Source organism: Cydia fagiglandana, chromosome 13 (genome assembly GCF_963556715.1).
Source record: "Cydia fagiglandana chromosome 13, ilCydFagi1.1, whole genome shotgun sequence".
NCBI classification, from domain to species: Eukaryota; Metazoa; Arthropoda; class Insecta; order Lepidoptera; family Tortricidae; genus Cydia; species Cydia fagiglandana.
In genome coordinates this window covers 4916446-4934489 of record NC_085944.1, presented here as the reverse complement: position 1 = coordinate 4934489, position 18044 = coordinate 4916446, and the positions used below count along the sequence as shown (strand labels likewise).

Below are 18044 nucleotides of genomic sequence, written 5' to 3'. Positions count from 1 at the left end.
AGTTCAGGCAGCTTCTTTAGCTCTATAAAGTAGAGGCAGACAAGTAAATTTGCCCTTGTAGATTGTGGACTTTTTAATTGCAGAAGAGATAAATAAAAAAAATATTTGATGTTATTTTATAGCTTAGTGGGAAGGGATACACCGCAGCGACCGCTTCGCACAAGAGTAGTACAGGGACATACCTGTTTATCAGACTTTAGTTTTTTGTTATAATATTGAAGTTAATGTGTATTTTTTTTATAACAAGTCGTTGACCGTTTTTTTTATAAGAGTTTACCTATAGATTAATGTAAACCAAACTGAAATTATAATGATAGATTCTAATTCCGGAATAATATCTTCACTCATTAAAAATTCAACCCACGTGTAATTTTCACTAAAACAGCTCCGGTATATTGACTTTATCGACACATGATGCGCAGCTTTAACGTTACGCCAATAAAGTTTACGTACCGACAAGCGCTTACGCCGTTGACCTAGAGACTATTATTACTTGATACGCGCGGAAACAGTCCTTGTCGATCTGCACTGCGGGCAGTCCATGCGCGCCGTTGTCTTGTATAAAAGACTTCTCGTACAGCCTAGTGCGGCGATATCACGTCTTGAATCGACATTGTTTAGTGGTTGTTTTATATGTTAAATCCCTATATTTTAAACATTTTCGGGTGTAAAACATATGTTTAATTTTGGCAATTTGGAATTAAATTAAAACAGGATAAGATCAAAGCTAAATTAAAAAGATTTTTACCATAAATTGTAAATATCGATATCACTATTTGCAATCCCTAAACTTTTTATTAGTTGTTTACTTAAAATTTGCTCTGGCGTGTGAGTGAGCGTCTTTGCGGACTAGGTCCGGCGGCCAAAAGGTGAGAGAGTGAGAGGCAATGACATTGGACAAATAAATTGAACAGGTGGAATACCACCCTTAAGGGGCCCACTGATTAATAGTCCGCCGGACGGTATCGGCCTGTCAGTTGTTCGGAACTGTCAAAATTTTGTTCTAACTGACAGGCCGATACCGTCCGGCGGACTGTTAATCAGTGGGGCCCCTTAGACGTGTAAAAAATTGCAGTCATATTATTACGGTTTGATGGATCGAAAAAGCGGGTAATAAATAGAAATCATACAAAGTGTAAACTTAACATCTTTTAATTGCTTACATTTGAAGTACACAGCCATATTTTGCCATTATCCATAAGACGTCGTATACGTTATAGGTAGTCATTTTTTTATATAACTAACTGCATATCTGCAGCAGGCAACCATGTTAAAATGTGAGTAAATAAATAAGTCACTTCAATATAACCTACAATGTTAAGGTATAAACATCAAAACACTTCTCCTTGAAAGAAAAAGTACTAAATTATTAACCTATTAAAAATAGTTATGGATATACAAAATTATAAATATAATTCTAATTAATAACGTTATAATATCTGATACTTTTATGGAAGCACCATTAATTTATCCTAAATAATTATTTACAAAAGTATTAATTTAATTTAATTATAATATCTGTACAAAACAGCTAACGAGACTAAGTCCCGTAAATATTGATCTATAAGTAAAGCATTCAACTCTTTGTACTCAAAGTACCATCACATTTTTTTAATTACGTCAACAATAAATGCACAATCGAAATCAGCTCTTATTTACAGAGGCCGAGCTACCAAAATGCTGTGAGTCAATACTGAAACAGTAATGTCATACTCAACCAATAAATACCAGAGGTCCTACCGCAAAACACGTTCGACGTGTTGCCTCCCTGTCACACTTACTTACGAATTTGCAAGTGCGACAGAGAGGCAACACGTCGAACGCGGTTCGCGGTAGGCCCTCAGACTTTTAGACCATATGCCTACGTATTTTATCCAAACGTAACAAATAAGTGTCAAAATAAAAAGTAAAGAAAAATAACTATAGTAGACGCAAATCAAATTGACGACCGGGGTCATATTACTATCTCTCTCACTCTACCTACGACCACGCGAGTGTGACTGAGAAGTTTAACGACCCCGTTCAGTTTGGTTTGCGTCTACTATAGTCCTATATGTTTCTATAATTTACATACCTAAAGCCCCCTCCACACTCGTGAGCAAATCGCGGCGCGAAGCCGCAAACGCGAGTGTGGAGTCGATTTCGCTGATCCGCGATCTCGACTCCACACTCGCGTTCGCGGCTTCGCGCACGAGTGTGGAGCGGGCTTAATACTGGTTCAGTACGATATTACTTACTGAGAACTTGAATCTAAAAATGTCATTCTAAAAAGGCCTCTAGTCCGAAGAATCAAGAGTGAACAGGCACCTTCTGGGCGAGCTCGCTCCATCGTAGGCCACGTCTACGCCTCGGCTAGTCTGTGGCCATGAGTAAGCCCATTCATAATAAAAAAAAAAAAAAAAAAGAACTAAAGTACAATTTTCATTGCGCAAATTAGCCTATATTTGGAGTGTTCACTTCGTTTGCAGCGTGAGGGAGGTGATGAGTTCTTGGAAGTCTGTGACGTACCAGGACGCCCTCTTTCTGACCTCCTCTCTTAGGACATTGCCGCCAAAACCTGCAAATAAAGATATAGGAATTAGCAAATTTTAGGTAACTTAGCAATACATAGCGACTTTCTACAACATAAAACCTTAGGGCATTTATTTTAATAACTGGAGTCGCCTTTAATGGCTCCTCTACACGATGGGCCAACGCCGGCCACTCCAAGGGACGCATTTATGCGTTAGAGGGAGTAAGTGATATTGCTATCTCATTCTACCGCATGGCTACGTCCATTGGAGTGGCCGGCGTTGGCCCATCATGTAGAGGAGCCATAAGAGCTTACCCCTCTGCCGAAAAGGATATCAACGCAACGATACGTTTATATCAATTTTCAAAAATCAAAAAAAAAAATTCATATAAAATTAAATTTATTTTGCTAAGCCAGTTAAAAATGCAAGAACGCAAAAAGAAAACGAATATTACGATTATTAAAAAATATGTCAAAGTTTCATAAAGTTTAATCTAATCGAGGGCAAAATTCACATTAAAGTTTTTGAATTGAAAGTTTTTAATGTGTAACAATTTTTGATTCTGAGCCACTTTAAATTTGAGTAGAATCACAGTATAAATAATAGTACTAGGTAGCTAGGTACAGAAGACTCACTCTCTAACAAAACGCGTCTGTCACGATCAGCACAGATATGGCCGCTAGGTGGCGACAGCGCCACGCGCGGCTTATGGCAAACCCCAAAATTGGGGTCGAACGGATGGACTTTTAGCTACCTGTAGCAAAGCGATGAAATCGCGGAGTGAGCCACGCCTGGCAGAATATAAATATATGGAATCCCTCAATTAATATTAAATCATATGTAACTATGACAGTTTTAAAGTGGCCTAGAATTAGCATACAGATGCAATGCATAATTGCTTTCCATCGTATTTTCTCGGAAACGTTCGTTTGTCATGCTACTTCAGTCAACCTCAGTACTTTACAGAGACTGGCTGAAATAGCAAGACACGTTCGTACATTTCCGTGGAAATACGATGGAAAATAATTATGCACTACTTCTGTACAGTCGACGTCAAAGATATGTTTACACTTTTTGCCTGCAGGACACAAAGGTCCAAAAGTGAAATAGTTATTTGTTTTACAAGGGGGCAAAGTTGTTGTTTAACCGCTCGTGCTAATATTGATACCCGAGCAAGCAAAAGATTCCAAAATTAAACCACGAGCGTAGCGAGTGGTTCGAAAAATGGAATCTTGAGCGTTGCGAGGGTTTCAAAGCACGAGGGTTAAACAAAATTTGCCCCCGAGTGAAACACAAAATTTTTCGCCACACCAACCCGAAGCAAATATTAAATGTAAAATATCAAACAAAATCGAAACAAATCGAATGTTATCCAATATTTATTATCCAAAATCATCATTTAAAAGTGAATTCTACCAGCAAACATAAGAAAACAACTCAAAATTTGCATTTGATTACTTTGCCTCACATGTGAATAAAATGCAACTTTGCTATCAGTTTTTGAAGTGCAAAGTAAGCCTTTCTGAGCTGGTGTGGTGAAAAGATATTTTTGACGTCAACACTAGCTAATAATGTTACTCACCAATGAATCCGTCGGCGGGCGGGCTGGCCTCCGCGTCAGTGGCGCCATCTCCGATCATGACGACCCTCTGGTAGCCGAACTGTTCCTTCAGCCTTCTGATCACGAGCCCCTTGCCGCCTGATCGGGAGGTGGGCTCATTCTCGTCGAAGCCTGCGTATTCTCCTGAAGAAGAAAGATAGTGTTAATAATTGTCTATGGTCTATCAGTAAACAGTAGGTACTTGGTCAAACAAATCTTGTCAGTAGAAAAAGGCGGCAAATATAAAAAATCTAGGCGCGAAGGGTTATCGTCCCATAGAAAATTTGAATTCCGCGCCTTTTTCTACTGGCAAGATTTGCTTGACCGTCTATATATCCTGTTTGGGTGGACTGCTATTGATGGAGAACTGTCAAATCAACTGCAATATGGAAACTTTCTCATTCCTATGTTTTTTTTCTATTTTTTGTATAATTTTCTTTTCTGTGTGCTTACAAATAAATATTTTATATTTCTATTTATTTCAAAGTTGTTTTAAAACCATATTAGAGATTTAAAAAATTTAGTTGATAAACTAATATAAATATACATTTATTGTATTAAGAATAATTTTACATTAACCGAGTCGCAATAAGTGGTCCAGATTTTAGACTCCAATTAACCTTCAATAGCCCTTATACTCCTTATAGGAACCGTATGCGTTGGAGGACCTGATACCACATAAACTAAATAAAACGTAAACATGACATTAACACTTTTCGGCACTAAGCAATTGCTGCCCCCTACAGTTCACACAGACTCCGTTGCACGTTAGAGCGTCAGCCATCTAGTGGCCTAAATCGGAAACTCAAACTTGACATTGATACTTCACAGCGGTCGGCAACCTTTTAGCAGCCAAGGGCCACATAGCAGTTAACGAAGTGGACGCGGCCGCATTTTGTTAATATTTATGACTTTATCAAACATTCTCATTTGTCAATATTGCATACAAAATAGCCAGTGAGTAAGTGAGAGGTTCGCGGGCCGCACGCGGCCGCTGACCGCTGCTTCACACCATTAAACATGGCGACTTCTGCTATACGTTTCAGTGCATGCGTTATTTACCCTAGCGGCTGCTGTCTCTGAGTGCGTTATACGACACGAAAAAGATATAAACTCGCAACTCGCCCGGCCATATCATCATCAATAATATAATTAATAGGTCAGGCAACAGCGGGTCGAGTCATCGTCAGTGGCACGCGCTCATCTCGTGATAGATAGCGGTGCAGTCTTACTACCTACGGAGATAACAGTCGACATAGGTACTAAAGTTGAGGAAAAAGTTGGGCTAATGGTTTCGGGTAAGTACTTTAGGGGATTTTTTATTAATGTAATTAATTTACATTAACTAATAATACATTTGGACAAAGTCACCCAAAGGGCAATGGAGAGGGCTATGCTCATACTCATACTCATACTCATAATCTTTATTGCATATCACATTGTATCTTAACCTATTACATAGAATTGTGTACAACATGACACCCTGTACGGCACAGCAAACAGTTTATTCAAGAGGAGATCGAGTTTTTTGTACAATTAGATTAAGTATATTAGTGATTATATATGTTTATTAGGTATATTATTTATTATATAGGTGCTTTATTAATTGCAGTTATTGGTCGTGAAAAAATTCATTTAAAGTATAGTAAGCTTTTTCTATTAAGTGATCTTTTAGTTTTTTAAAGAATTCATTTTCGGACTTGGTATTATTTATTTCGTTACTAATTTTATTGAATATTTTTATTGCCATTGAGTTAGGACTTTTTGAATGTAGTTTGAGTTTTGAGGGGATAACCTGCACCAGCTTATTTTGAAACCTACTGGCGTAACGCCGAGGGATATCTGAATGTTTGGTATACAATTGAGGGTATTTTTTTACAAATTTACATGTTTCTAAAATGTATATTGATGTTAGGGTAAGTATTTTTAGATCTATGAAGTATGTCTTACTACTTTCCGGTATATTTATGTTAGCCAAGATTCGAACACATTTTTTTTGTAATATAAATAGGCTTTCCACATCTGTGCTATTCCCCCATAGAATGACACCATAGGTAAGCCAAGCATGGGCATATGAATAGTAAGCTGTTAAGGCGGTGTTGAGGTCGCATGCTTTTTTTAATTCGCGTAAGGCATACGTGAACTGGGACAATTTCGTTTTTATTTTTGCTACATGCGCTTTCCAGTTAACGTTGCAGTCAACTTCAAAACCTAGAAGAGGCGCGGTTTCTACACATTCTAATTTTATATTTCTGAAGGTAAAATTAATATCAAGGGGTGTTTTTTGATAAGGTCGAAACTGTAAGATTTTTGTTTTTGAAAAATTTACTTCCAAATTATGATCCGATAACCAGTCTACTACGTTTGTTAATAAAGTGCTTAAGTCTTGAGTTATATTATAATCATCAGTACACGAGTGCTGGGAGTATCTCTGCGAGGTCGCATCAGAAATGAGGCCATCCGCAGCAGAACCAAAGTAACCGATGTAGCCCTCCTAATCGCTAAACTTAAGTGGCAGTGGGCGGGGCACATTGCCCGTAAGTAGAACCGATAGCTATTGGGGTGGAAAGGTTCTCGAGTGGCGACCACGTACCGGAAGGCGCAGCGTGGGTAGACCCGCCACAAGGTGGACTGACGACCTGGTAAAGGGCGCGGGAGTCCGCTGGATCCGGGTGGCGCATGACCGCTGATCGTGGCACACTTTGGGGGAGGCCTTTGTCCAGCAGTGGACGTCCTCTGGCTGATATGATGATGATGATGATGGTGGCATTTGATCCAGACAGTGAACACTGATATTATTGTAATTTTTGTACATATTTATATGATATATTAAGATATTAAGATTGCGTCATTGATGCTACATATGTTAATTTTACTTATTTTTTAATGTTTTCTCAATGCGTCAGTATCACAAACTATTTAGATATGTCACATTGGCTGTCCTTGCAGCGACATGTATGTAGGTACTACTTAGGATATACGCCACATGTGTTCACACAACATGCCATTCATTCAAGATAAATATGGTTATTGTGAACGTATGCAGTTTCTAATCATCACTACCGGTTGAACCAGTCTATTGATAACCCCCATCTTAGACATGTCACGTGTTGGTCACTAATTAAAACGCGAATTAGAATATGTCGGGTTGGGAAAAGGTACTTGCAAGACCGTATTTTACAAACTTGTACTAGATTTTAGGTGTAAAATGGCGTCTGACACGCGCTTAACCAATAGCGAAAAGCGTATTGGTCAGTGACACCGTTTTAGACTTGTAAAATTGTAACAATTAGTTTTGTAAAATGAGCCCAATGCAAATTTAGAACTGACCTGCTAGCATGAGTTGCGGTCTCCCGTGCGACTCCATATATCTAGCGAGACTTCAAGTATTGACTAGAGTGTGAGAACGCAACTTATGTTAGACCGCCGTATATATCCATAAATCTTTCTCACTTTTAACGGATAGTAAATCATAAATGATAATATAACGAAATGATTAAAACTGTGATATTAAAAAGAATCGCAAAACAAACAGCTTTAAGACAAAGGTTTTAATTATAAGCTTTTACGTTGTTTTCGGATAACTACAAAAATAAGTTTATTGACCCAAAGAAAAAAATACATCGTAATAACTCTGAAGATACTTGTAAAGTAACACAAACATCTGTGTATGAGTGACGCCAAGGGTTAAACACACCCACAGGAATGAAAAACATTGCAATGATAATTTAATTTAAACCTTATTGGTAAGAGGTTACGGCATGTTATTGCCTGAGGAACGATATTGACTTTCGGAGAAAAGCAAGGGCATAATACGGCATGTACGGTCGAAAGTATTTATATATGACCCATTTCGTATCTTGTCACAATGACAATCAATATGAAAGTCGCTAGAGACCTCATACTATTGTTAGTGTGACAAGCTTTCGACTGTACCATACATGTAATATGTATTAGAATAAGAGGTATGAAGTAGGTAATCAATTTAGTTACAAATCTGTCAAGGTCATGTCGTATAACAACAATAAATAAGCGAATCAAACTGACAAGTCATTGTTTCCCATAAAAAAATTACTTTTATTTTGATAGTAATAGAATATTGAACACATCTAGTGCGAATCTACTTCTGCTGCCTGTACATATAAAAAGATAAAAGATAAAAAAAAATTGTTTAATCAAGTAGGCATATTACACTGCGCTTATGAACTTCAAATAAAGCTACACCGGCTCCAACCCTAGACCTCTGCCTCGAGAAGATTTAAATCCCCCGTCAATCGGAGGAGAGTATCCCAATATGGGATTGGCAACAAATATTATAGGCATATATTGTCAGGACCAGTGACTGATAAATGAATCTTAATAAAGCAAATATACAACACTTAAAATAGCGCTAGAGACGTCACACGGTAGAAAAACAAGTAGCTGGGGGCGCGGCTCGCGATAGCAATAGGCCTAACAACAAACTAGTTACATCAGATTTCGCTGATTATGTTATCTGCGTAGATAACAGTGGAAAATTTTAATCGCAAAACTGCTATCATCTTCAAAACTAGCATGGGACTTATTTTTTGATACAAATAAAACGTCCGTTGAAAAAAAAACCGGACAAGTGCGAGTCGAACTCGCCCACCGAGGATTCCGTACTTTTTAGTATTTGCTGCTATAGCGGCAACATAAATACATCATCTGTGAAAATTTCAACTGTCTTGCTATCACGGTTCATGAGATACAGCCTGATGTCAGACAGACAGACCGACAGAGGGACAGACAGACGGACAGTGGAGTCTTAGTAATAGGGTCCCGTTTTTACCCTTTGGGTACGTAACTCTAAAAACACTTAAATAAATAAATAGTAACTTATAAATAAATGCGTTGCATTTTTGGAAAGGTTCATTTTAATAAATAATTAACAATATGGTAATTCGATCAGGAGTCCTTTGACCCGTTTCTGTTACTTCTATTATATTTCAATTATTAACCGTTATGTTTGGAAATAACAGTAGTATTATTATGATTATATTAGGTCAAAAGAACATACACGTTTAGAAGCCTTATTAGACCCGGAACGAGTTTTTTACTTCTGTGAAGACTAGAACAGCATGTATTAACTTATAGACATACAAGAAAACTAATCAAGTAGCACCGTCTAGAAAGCGCAAGAGAAAAACCACTCCAGTTCCCGTAACGGTCAACCTACATGAGAAATTATATCCTGCCCACAACATACGTCGAAAGAAAGCGCATCGATCTCAAGCAAATCAGTGCTATTTTTACACGACTGCCCAAAAAAAAAGAGTGTACTGTTTTGTCTGTTGTCAATAAGTTTTGACGTAAATATGCAATCAATAATCGTCCTTATAGACTTTATAACATGTGATACCGTTTTTCTAAGAATGTAATAATATATATGTATCATTTAGCTCGTAATGCGAATGTGAAAACAATATCGGCGCATAAAAACAACTTGTTTGTATCCTTTAATTTAATGCGTCAAAGAGTTATTTCTTAATTGTACGATTTCATCGTTATCTGATTTATTTGCGCGTCTCTTTAATCTATTGTTGCTACTTGGAACAAGATATCAAATAGGTATTACTTTGACAGAGAAATCATCTTTTTTAATAGTCCTCTTTGTATTTAAACGCGTCATTTTGATCCTTACCTCGGCAATTTAAACCTTCATATATTTATTTGTTCTAATAACTTAACCGCCTATACTAAGGCCCAGCCATACAAATGAAGTTTGAACCTTTAGTACAGAGAATAGAGTTGATTTTGGATTTGTTTGAAAATTTTACGAAACATAAGAAATCCGACTCTGTTTCAATTGAATATGCCTTTATTATCAAAAGTGCATATTTAATAAATAAATGTGATATTTTATTTTATCAGTGGATACCTACTTGAAAAGTTACGATATTGTTGGAATCGATTATTCATCCATTGCTCTACTTTGTTTCATTGACGATATCTTTTGACCCAATTTACTGTTATTTTACATCTCGCTTATAACAACAGTTGCAACTGACCGACCGTCAATGGGCCTTATGTCCTTCTAATAAGGTTCACAAATTATCAATTAATAATAAAGATGGTACTTGTAAGCATGCGTCATGATGAAACTACTCAAGTGCGCTTTGTTTACAGTGTTTGCATGGATATGGGTTTTTATCAGTCACAATCCTTCAAAGATTGCGTTTATCTGGTAGTTATAGTATTGTTTGAAATGGTATTAAGATAGTCTTATAGTATTGTTTGAAATGGTATTAACTTCAAGCGCTGTACAGTACTTACATGCACGTGCATATTGCAACCGATTATTATACTATTGAAGAAATTACTTATTTTGTTGTAAACGTACAAAAACCATTTAAAGATGTACCCTACACCCCTTGTAGTTGCAGGCGTCGACAGGCGGGTTGTATGCTTGTTTACCACCGACGTATAAAAAAAGAAGTAGACAGAGCGAACTATTTCGCCATAAGGCTCCAGACTTAGCTCTTACTTTTATTTTTACAATGACTCTCACTATGACTTTTATTTATGATGTTTTTTTAATATGTTGATAAGGAAACAGATCGATTTTTTAACTATGATTACAACTATCGATTAAAAACTAACCGTCTCTATGAAGTGGCATTAGTTACAGATGATATTTCTTCCATCTCTATTTATACTAGCTTAATAAAGACGTATAATGAAATAGACTTACCATTAAAGTAAAATTTGAGTCTATTGGCGAAGACGTTGCCTTTAGGTATATTTAGCTGGGCAGCAACAGGCTCGATGAGACATCTGAAGCCACCGGACACGAGGTAAACCTGCACGCCACGCTCCTGCAGCGTCTTTACTAGTTGCCTGTAAAGATATACAACCAATTCAAACACATGTAATGGCTCTTCTACACGATGGGCCAGCGCCGGCCACTCCAAGGGACGCAGCCATGCGGTAGAATGAGATAGCAATATCACTTGCTCCCTCTAACGCATAAATGCGTCCCTTGGAGTGGCCGGCGCTAGCCCATCGTGTAGAGGAGCCATAATGTACATTACTTATATAATTCTATTTACATCTACCCTTTGTCACAGAATAAATAATAGGACTAGGTACAGAAGATTCACTCTCCAACAAAACGCGTCTGTTACGATTAGGACAGATATGACCGCTAGGTGGCGACAGCGCGCGCGCGGCTTATGGCTAGCCACCAAAATTGGTGTGGGACGGATGTATGTATTTGTAGCTACTTCGAGGATATAACCAACGGAGACGCCATGTCTATAAATTTCGGTACAAAATATTCTGCCGTTTTTTGCAGGGGAGGGGCACATCAAATGTATACGTAACGTCAACATAGCCATGTCAGATAAACGTCAGTCCATACATGTGTTTGACATGTGGTTAACCATTGGCCGCCTTTTTTCGACAGAGGGGAACGCCTGTTAATGACCACTCCGTTTGGATATATTCTCTAAGTGTAGCTACCTGTTGCAAATCGACGAAATCGCGGAGTGAGCCACGCCTGCCTTAAAAAAATATTTCAACCCCATTTTCACCCTCTTAAGGATTGAATTTAAGAAAATGGGGACCTTTGGACCCGGCATGGCTCAGAACGGGTTTTAGTTTGTTAAGTTTTATACATACATACATAATATGTAAAATTGAATAAAAAAAGCTCAGAAAATTCTTGCTTTGTGAAGTTTTACAAAATTTTAAGAAAATATGTTTTAAGGCCAAGAGCACCCTAAACCGGCGAGCGTATGAGGAATGTTATGAAAGTGAAGGAAACGAAAGAGTATTACAGGATCGAAGCAAGTGGAAATCCGTGGTTTCTGCCTACCCCTCCGGGAAATAGGCGTGATTATATGTATGTATGTTTTATATTTCAAGATCCTGTTTTGAACGGACTGTACGTTGTTCTTAAATTATTGCTTATTTAAAGATAAGCATCTAGAAAAAACCACTCCTTTGCTTTCGATACCGTCTATAATAAATAAACTATTGTCTTTTTTTTAAGTCCCTAAGATAAGATTAGATAAGATATAAAACATATCCGGGCATTTATTAATGGAAAGTCGCGTATAATCTAAGTAGATAATGATGAATGACCATTGATTTTGGTATTTCATAGTGCTGATTTGTGCAGATGACTTTTATTATATCTAGGTCAGAGGCAAATAAAATACTTGACGAACAATAATTACAGTGAAACCTGGTTAAGTGGGACCTGGATAAGTGAGAAACCTCTATAGCTGGGACTCATGGTGCGGTCCCGGCACTTTGGCGCTGAATTACCTCTGTTAGTGATAAAAAACAGACCTCTTTAACTGAGATTAGTTGTTTCGATTTTATAGTCAAATTTACCTCTATTACTGAGACAGAGAGTGTATTTTACCTCTTTTACTGAGACTATATTTGAAAGATTACATTTGCTTCATTGTTTTTTTAGAATGCTATAGGAATTGACCTCTGTATCTGAGATAACGTCAATTTATGACCTCTCTAACTTGGACTTTATTGAAGATCTTGGACTTCAGTCTAACCGAAAATTCCGCATTCGGTTAATTGTGTCTAAACGACTTCAAGTTTTATTTAGTTAGTTTGAGTAAGTAGTTAAAACTATCGAAACGAAAAACCAAAAATTAATTTTCATTTATTTATGTTCTAAGACGCAATGAAGTCCGTTTTAAATTTAATTTTACAAAATCAATCCTCTGTAGAAGTAGAATCATTTAAAGTTAGTTCGAATAAAAAATTGAACAGACTAAAAAAACTATTTAAGGACAAGGATTATTTTAGCTTTATTTATTGTTGATGATTACAATTCATATTTAATGTTGACAAAATACCTTATTTACCACCTGAAATAACCTCTTTTCCCACCTCTATTAACGGAACACTCTATAAATGAGACAGAAATTTATTTATACCTGGCTAACTGAGACCCTGTGTAAGTGGAAAACCTCTTTAAGTGAGACAAATTTGCTCGTCCCTTGAGATCCCACTTATCCAGGTTTCACTGTAATTGTTTTGCATAACATGCGTCTTAGACAAAGAACTATTGTAGGCCTTTAGACTGGGAAGTAAATATCTATCTCATATGGCATAGACCAAGGCTAGATAACTGGTTACTAGAACATACTGCAACAAAATGGAAGTTTAAATAAAAATAGCCACAATATACATAAAAAGGTCGGTAAACAACTTGATAATGCGGAATGAACTGGATATCTTTACAAGCGGCACCGGTTCTAGAGCTGATTACTTTGGCCTGTCGACACAGATATGATAATTTCGTGACAAATATGGAGATTGAGTCGGTTTGGTATAAATGGGTTTCAATTCTTGACCTGACCGTATTCCCGTTGCGCGTGTGAGTCGAGTTTTTGGGCGCCCATTTAAGATGAGCTCGAGAATCTTCACCAGTATGTGTAAAGAGAATACATTTATATTGGTTCTTATTAGTCTTGTGATTAGTCCATTTTGTAAGCTATAAGAATGACATACGATCGTGGCCTACATTAAAAGTTAAAGTAAAGGGAGAGAGAAAAGCTAAAAAACCACACAATACATAAATCAAATTAAATGTTTATTTTGTAATGGACCCTGCTAAACTTTGCAACCTATTGTTTGTGAATAGAAAAAATATATTTATAGATATTTTTCAAATGACGTAAACTAGCTTATGTTTATGTACAAGTAGGTGTGTTACCAAGCCACAATGAAATGAAAACAACAACTGACAAGTGTTAGTTAGCATGACAACATGTTTTTCTAAGTCATGTACCTATCAGCTGTGTATCAGCCAAAATATATTTGCCAAACAAGCAATATTATCACTCTTTAACACCCGACGGTAGAATAGGTACTTTCCAGAAGGTATGTAGCTATATAATAAGTATTTATTTAAAACTGTCCGAAATATAATACGAAATATAGGTACTTTATGAATAAACACATTCGCCGGCGGTATCAACGATTAACTATTACAATACCAAATCTTAAGTTTCAAATTCAATTAGCAGGTACTACATCTAGGCACAGAATAAATAATAGTACTAATTACAGAAGGTTCACTCTCTAACACAACGCGTCTATTACAACAAATATGACCGCAAGGCGTGCGTCCCGTAGTGGTGCGCGGCAACTACTACTGCTAGACACCAAAATTGGTGTGGGTCGCATGTACTTGTAGCGACGCGACGATCCCCTAGTGAGCTACGCCTCGTCTGAGGTTATAATTTGGTAAAATTGGTACTTAAATAAACAAAAACTTACGATACTCCAGGTGTGAGTTGGTTAGGGAATGTGTCGATGAACTCTCTGATTTGGCTGACGGTCGGTCTGATGATGTCTAATCTTTTCTTCAGGGCTTCCTGGAACGTCATGCTGCCACCCATAGCCTCGGCTGTCCTGAAAAGAAATACGATATTAAACATACAATTTTCATTTCATTTTGTACCAACGGAGACGCCATGTCTATAATTTTCGGCACAAAATAGTCTGCTGTTTTTTGCGGGGGAGGGGCACATCAAATGTATACGTAACGTAAACATAGGCATGTCAGGTAAACGTCAGTCCATACATGTGGTTGACATGTCGTTGACCATTGGCCGCCTATTTTCGACAGAGGGGAACGCTTGTTAATGACCACTCCGTTGGTTATATTCTCTAAGTTTTGTACTAAGAAAAACATTCCGAAAAATAAAATATATTCAGAAGGAATTAAGAATTAATTCGAATACAGATGTAGTGCATAATGGTTACCCATCGTATTTTCTCGGAAACGTTCGTATTTGTCATGCTACTTCAAACAACCTCAGTACTTTTTGTACCGAGACTGGCTGAAATAGCAAGATACGTTCGTACGTTCCCGTGAAAATACGATGGAAAATAATTATCTCTACAAATTACAATTTTCAAAGCATTAATAAACATCCATAATTTAATGATATGAAATGAGCCGAGTCTAAAAGACAGACAATTCTAAAATGTTTTGCTGTAAATGCATTTTCGCTGGAATACGAAACCCGCTTTAGCGAAAAGGTTCTTTCGCTGTTCCATTCTATAAATGCAATATATGGTACAATCATATAAGTAGGGATTCAACAAAAAGAAGGCCCTACAACCGAACCAGTAGGACAGGTCTGATTGCAACCAGTTATGCCCATTGCCAAAATTTTACCTACTCTTACAACATCGAAAATCCATTGGGCCAATGCTATGTCAGTAAAAGGGAAAATACATAATAATGCTTACACGTAACTTGGGAAACCAATATTTATTCACTTGACGCAAGAAAATGTTTACATTGGAAATACTATCATAATTTTATCTCTTATATGCGTAACTTTAGAAACCCATATTTATTTACCTGATGCAAGAAAATATTTAGGTAATTTGGAAATACTGTTAATTTTTTGTATCTCTTATATACGTAACTTGAGAATAACCCCGACCCGACAACCCTCTACAGAATCTCATGGCGCAAAACAATTAGGAGAGCCGACCCCACTTAAAGTGGGATGGAGCAAGGAAGAAGATATACGTAAGAACTTGAAAAACCCATACACGCGAAACATATACATATACGCGAAGTAGTCCGCGCTGGAATCCTCGTACGACTTTGTGCCGGTGGCTATCGAGACGGCAGGCCCGTGGGGGTCAGAGGCTCGCGCCTTTTTTAGGGAATTGGGGCGTCGTTTGCGCGAGAGGGGCTGCGATCCTCGCTCTGGGTCGTATCTGGTCCAGCAGGGTTCCATTGCAGTTCAGCGGGGGAACGCAGCGGGAATAATGGGGACCTTTGAGCCGGGTACGATTCAGGGTGGTTTATTTTAGATTATTTAATAATTTATGTATTGTGCTGTGTTTATTTGTACGAGCCCCGATGCATATGTTTTCGTCTAGTGAGACCATTTTTTGAGGTTCTCGCGTTTGTTCAAAAATAATGTTTTTGTTTAAAAATTACTAATATTTAAAGCTTATACTAATGTAATTTAATTTTATATGATAATACTCTGCAATAGCTAAATCCAAACACAAGAAATACCGTTTGTACTGAAAGGAAAAAAATAATGTTTTTTTATTTTTTTATTGACGGGTAGGATTACAACATATGTGAAAAGGGCTATTACTAGTGAAAGCAATAGGGCTCTGCCAATGTACTGACAATTTTGTTTCGAGCCCATGCATGCTGCAGTGCTGTAGGAGAGGACAATATGATTTGGACAACGTTTTTGAAAAGTCCTTTTTTTTCAGCAATAAAAGTCTCATGCAATTTTATTATACGATCAAAATAAACTACATTAAACATTGCTATTATGGTTCCCATTACTGGGTCATTTTATGTTCATGTGTAAAATTTATTAAAATAAACAAAATTGTTGCGTGGAATTCGACGAAATAATTTGCATCGGGGCTCGTAGTTTTAGTATATATTAAGTTAGTTTATAACGGGTTGGCTTAAAGTAATGAGAATTTTCGTTTTCGGAAATATAAAAAAAAAGACAATAGCTGTGGGTTTTCGAAATTTTACAGTGACAAACAAGAGCATATTTTAAATTACAAGAAAACATTATATATGTATACTATAACATCTCCCACATCCGATTTCTCATAACTCATTCAAACCCTCTGCGTCATGCTTTGGACAACGTTTTATTTACATTCCATAACTGTTTTATTGCCGTTAATTTTAATTATTTCGGCATATTAGCTTGTTATCTATATCATGCCATCATTCACAATTGCTAACTGATTAACATTTTCATGAAATCTGCAACTGATTGATATTTAGAGAAAATTGTTTATGTATCATATTTTGGTAAAATGTATGCAATGACGTTTTTAACTGGTTTTAGGCTCTCGCGGAAAAACGACTAAACGTTTCCAACCCTAGAATATCCCCAAGACTTAAATCAATCGAAGAATTTTGGCAAATATTATATACTCTGATATGTATATTGCGATAGTAGGCAAAAATATTATAGAATAAAATAAATTTTACCGTGTAATTACAAAACGATCAGTCAGAGAGTACTTGGTAGTTTGTCCAAAGTGAAAAGCAAACGGTCAGAAGCATGTTACGTAAACTAACACAAGGGAGGCCAATTACTTCATTCTTGAATTTGGTTCTAATGTTGGATATTGCATAGTTCTTCAATATAACATCCAGAAATCCATGGCCATTGTCTTTTTGTCTTTATGTCCGAAAACAAAAATTCTCATTACTTTAAGCCAACCCGTTAGGTATATGTTTTTCTTTGTACATGACGATCCTTATTAAATAAAAAACCCATATTTATTGACTTGATGCAATAAGATATTTAGCTTGGTAATACTGTGCTATTTTTATCTCTTATTATAAGTTATATTTGGTTGCGGTGATTCGGATCGGATCGAAGGTTAAGATAATAAATCGTATCAACATTTACTCGTACTTATAAGCTTATAACGTGATATCATGGTATAATAATATGGAGCATTCCATGAAATTGTCTACCGTTGTCCCGTACAAACGCGAAGTTTCTGAAGATTTAAAGGTAAAGAGTTTCCTTTTCTATGGCAAATGGTCAAAAATATTCACAGAAAAATAATCGCCTGCTTTAAATGCCGAGAAAAAAGTCGCAACACAGCAAATAAAATGCGTTTGTACGGGACAGCCCGTGGAATGCTCCATATACTCCGCCTGGTACTCTCTTCCCGTCTTTTCTAGGTCACCTGACTGACACAAGCCTACGTCATCATGATAATATGCGATAGCGCTATATATAGCGGCCATGTTATTGTGACGTAGGCCTGTGTCACTCTGGGAAGAGAAGACCATGTTTTATTAGACTATGACGTGATATCTGCATTTATGAGAATATCTTGTGCAATACAGAAAGGCGAGTGAATAAAAGCGTCATTCATTAATCATCTTATAAAATGTATCA

General features: G+C 36.9%; 1 protein-coding gene across 2 annotated transcripts in view; it reads right to left on the bottom strand.

Annotated features, from left to right (window-relative positions):
- Positions 1-1136: 1136 nt before the first annotated feature.
- LOC134670055 (phosphoserine phosphatase) overlaps positions 1137-18044 on the bottom strand; it is a 27117-nt gene continuing 10209 nt past the window's right edge. For both annotated transcript variants that reach the window (XM_063527720.1, XM_063527719.1), the window contains exons 3-7: positions 14389-14523; positions 10826-10971; positions 4096-4257; positions 2414-2557; positions 1137-2295 (exon numbers count right to left, since the gene is read on the bottom strand). In XM_063527720.1, the coding sequence (XP_063383790.1) occupies positions 2454-2557; positions 4096-4257; positions 10826-10971; positions 14389-14523 (547 nt within the window). In that variant the 3' untranslated portion in view covers positions 1137-2295; positions 2414-2453. The remainder of the gene's footprint in view (positions 2296-2413; positions 2558-4095; positions 4258-10825; positions 10972-14388; positions 14524-18044) is intronic.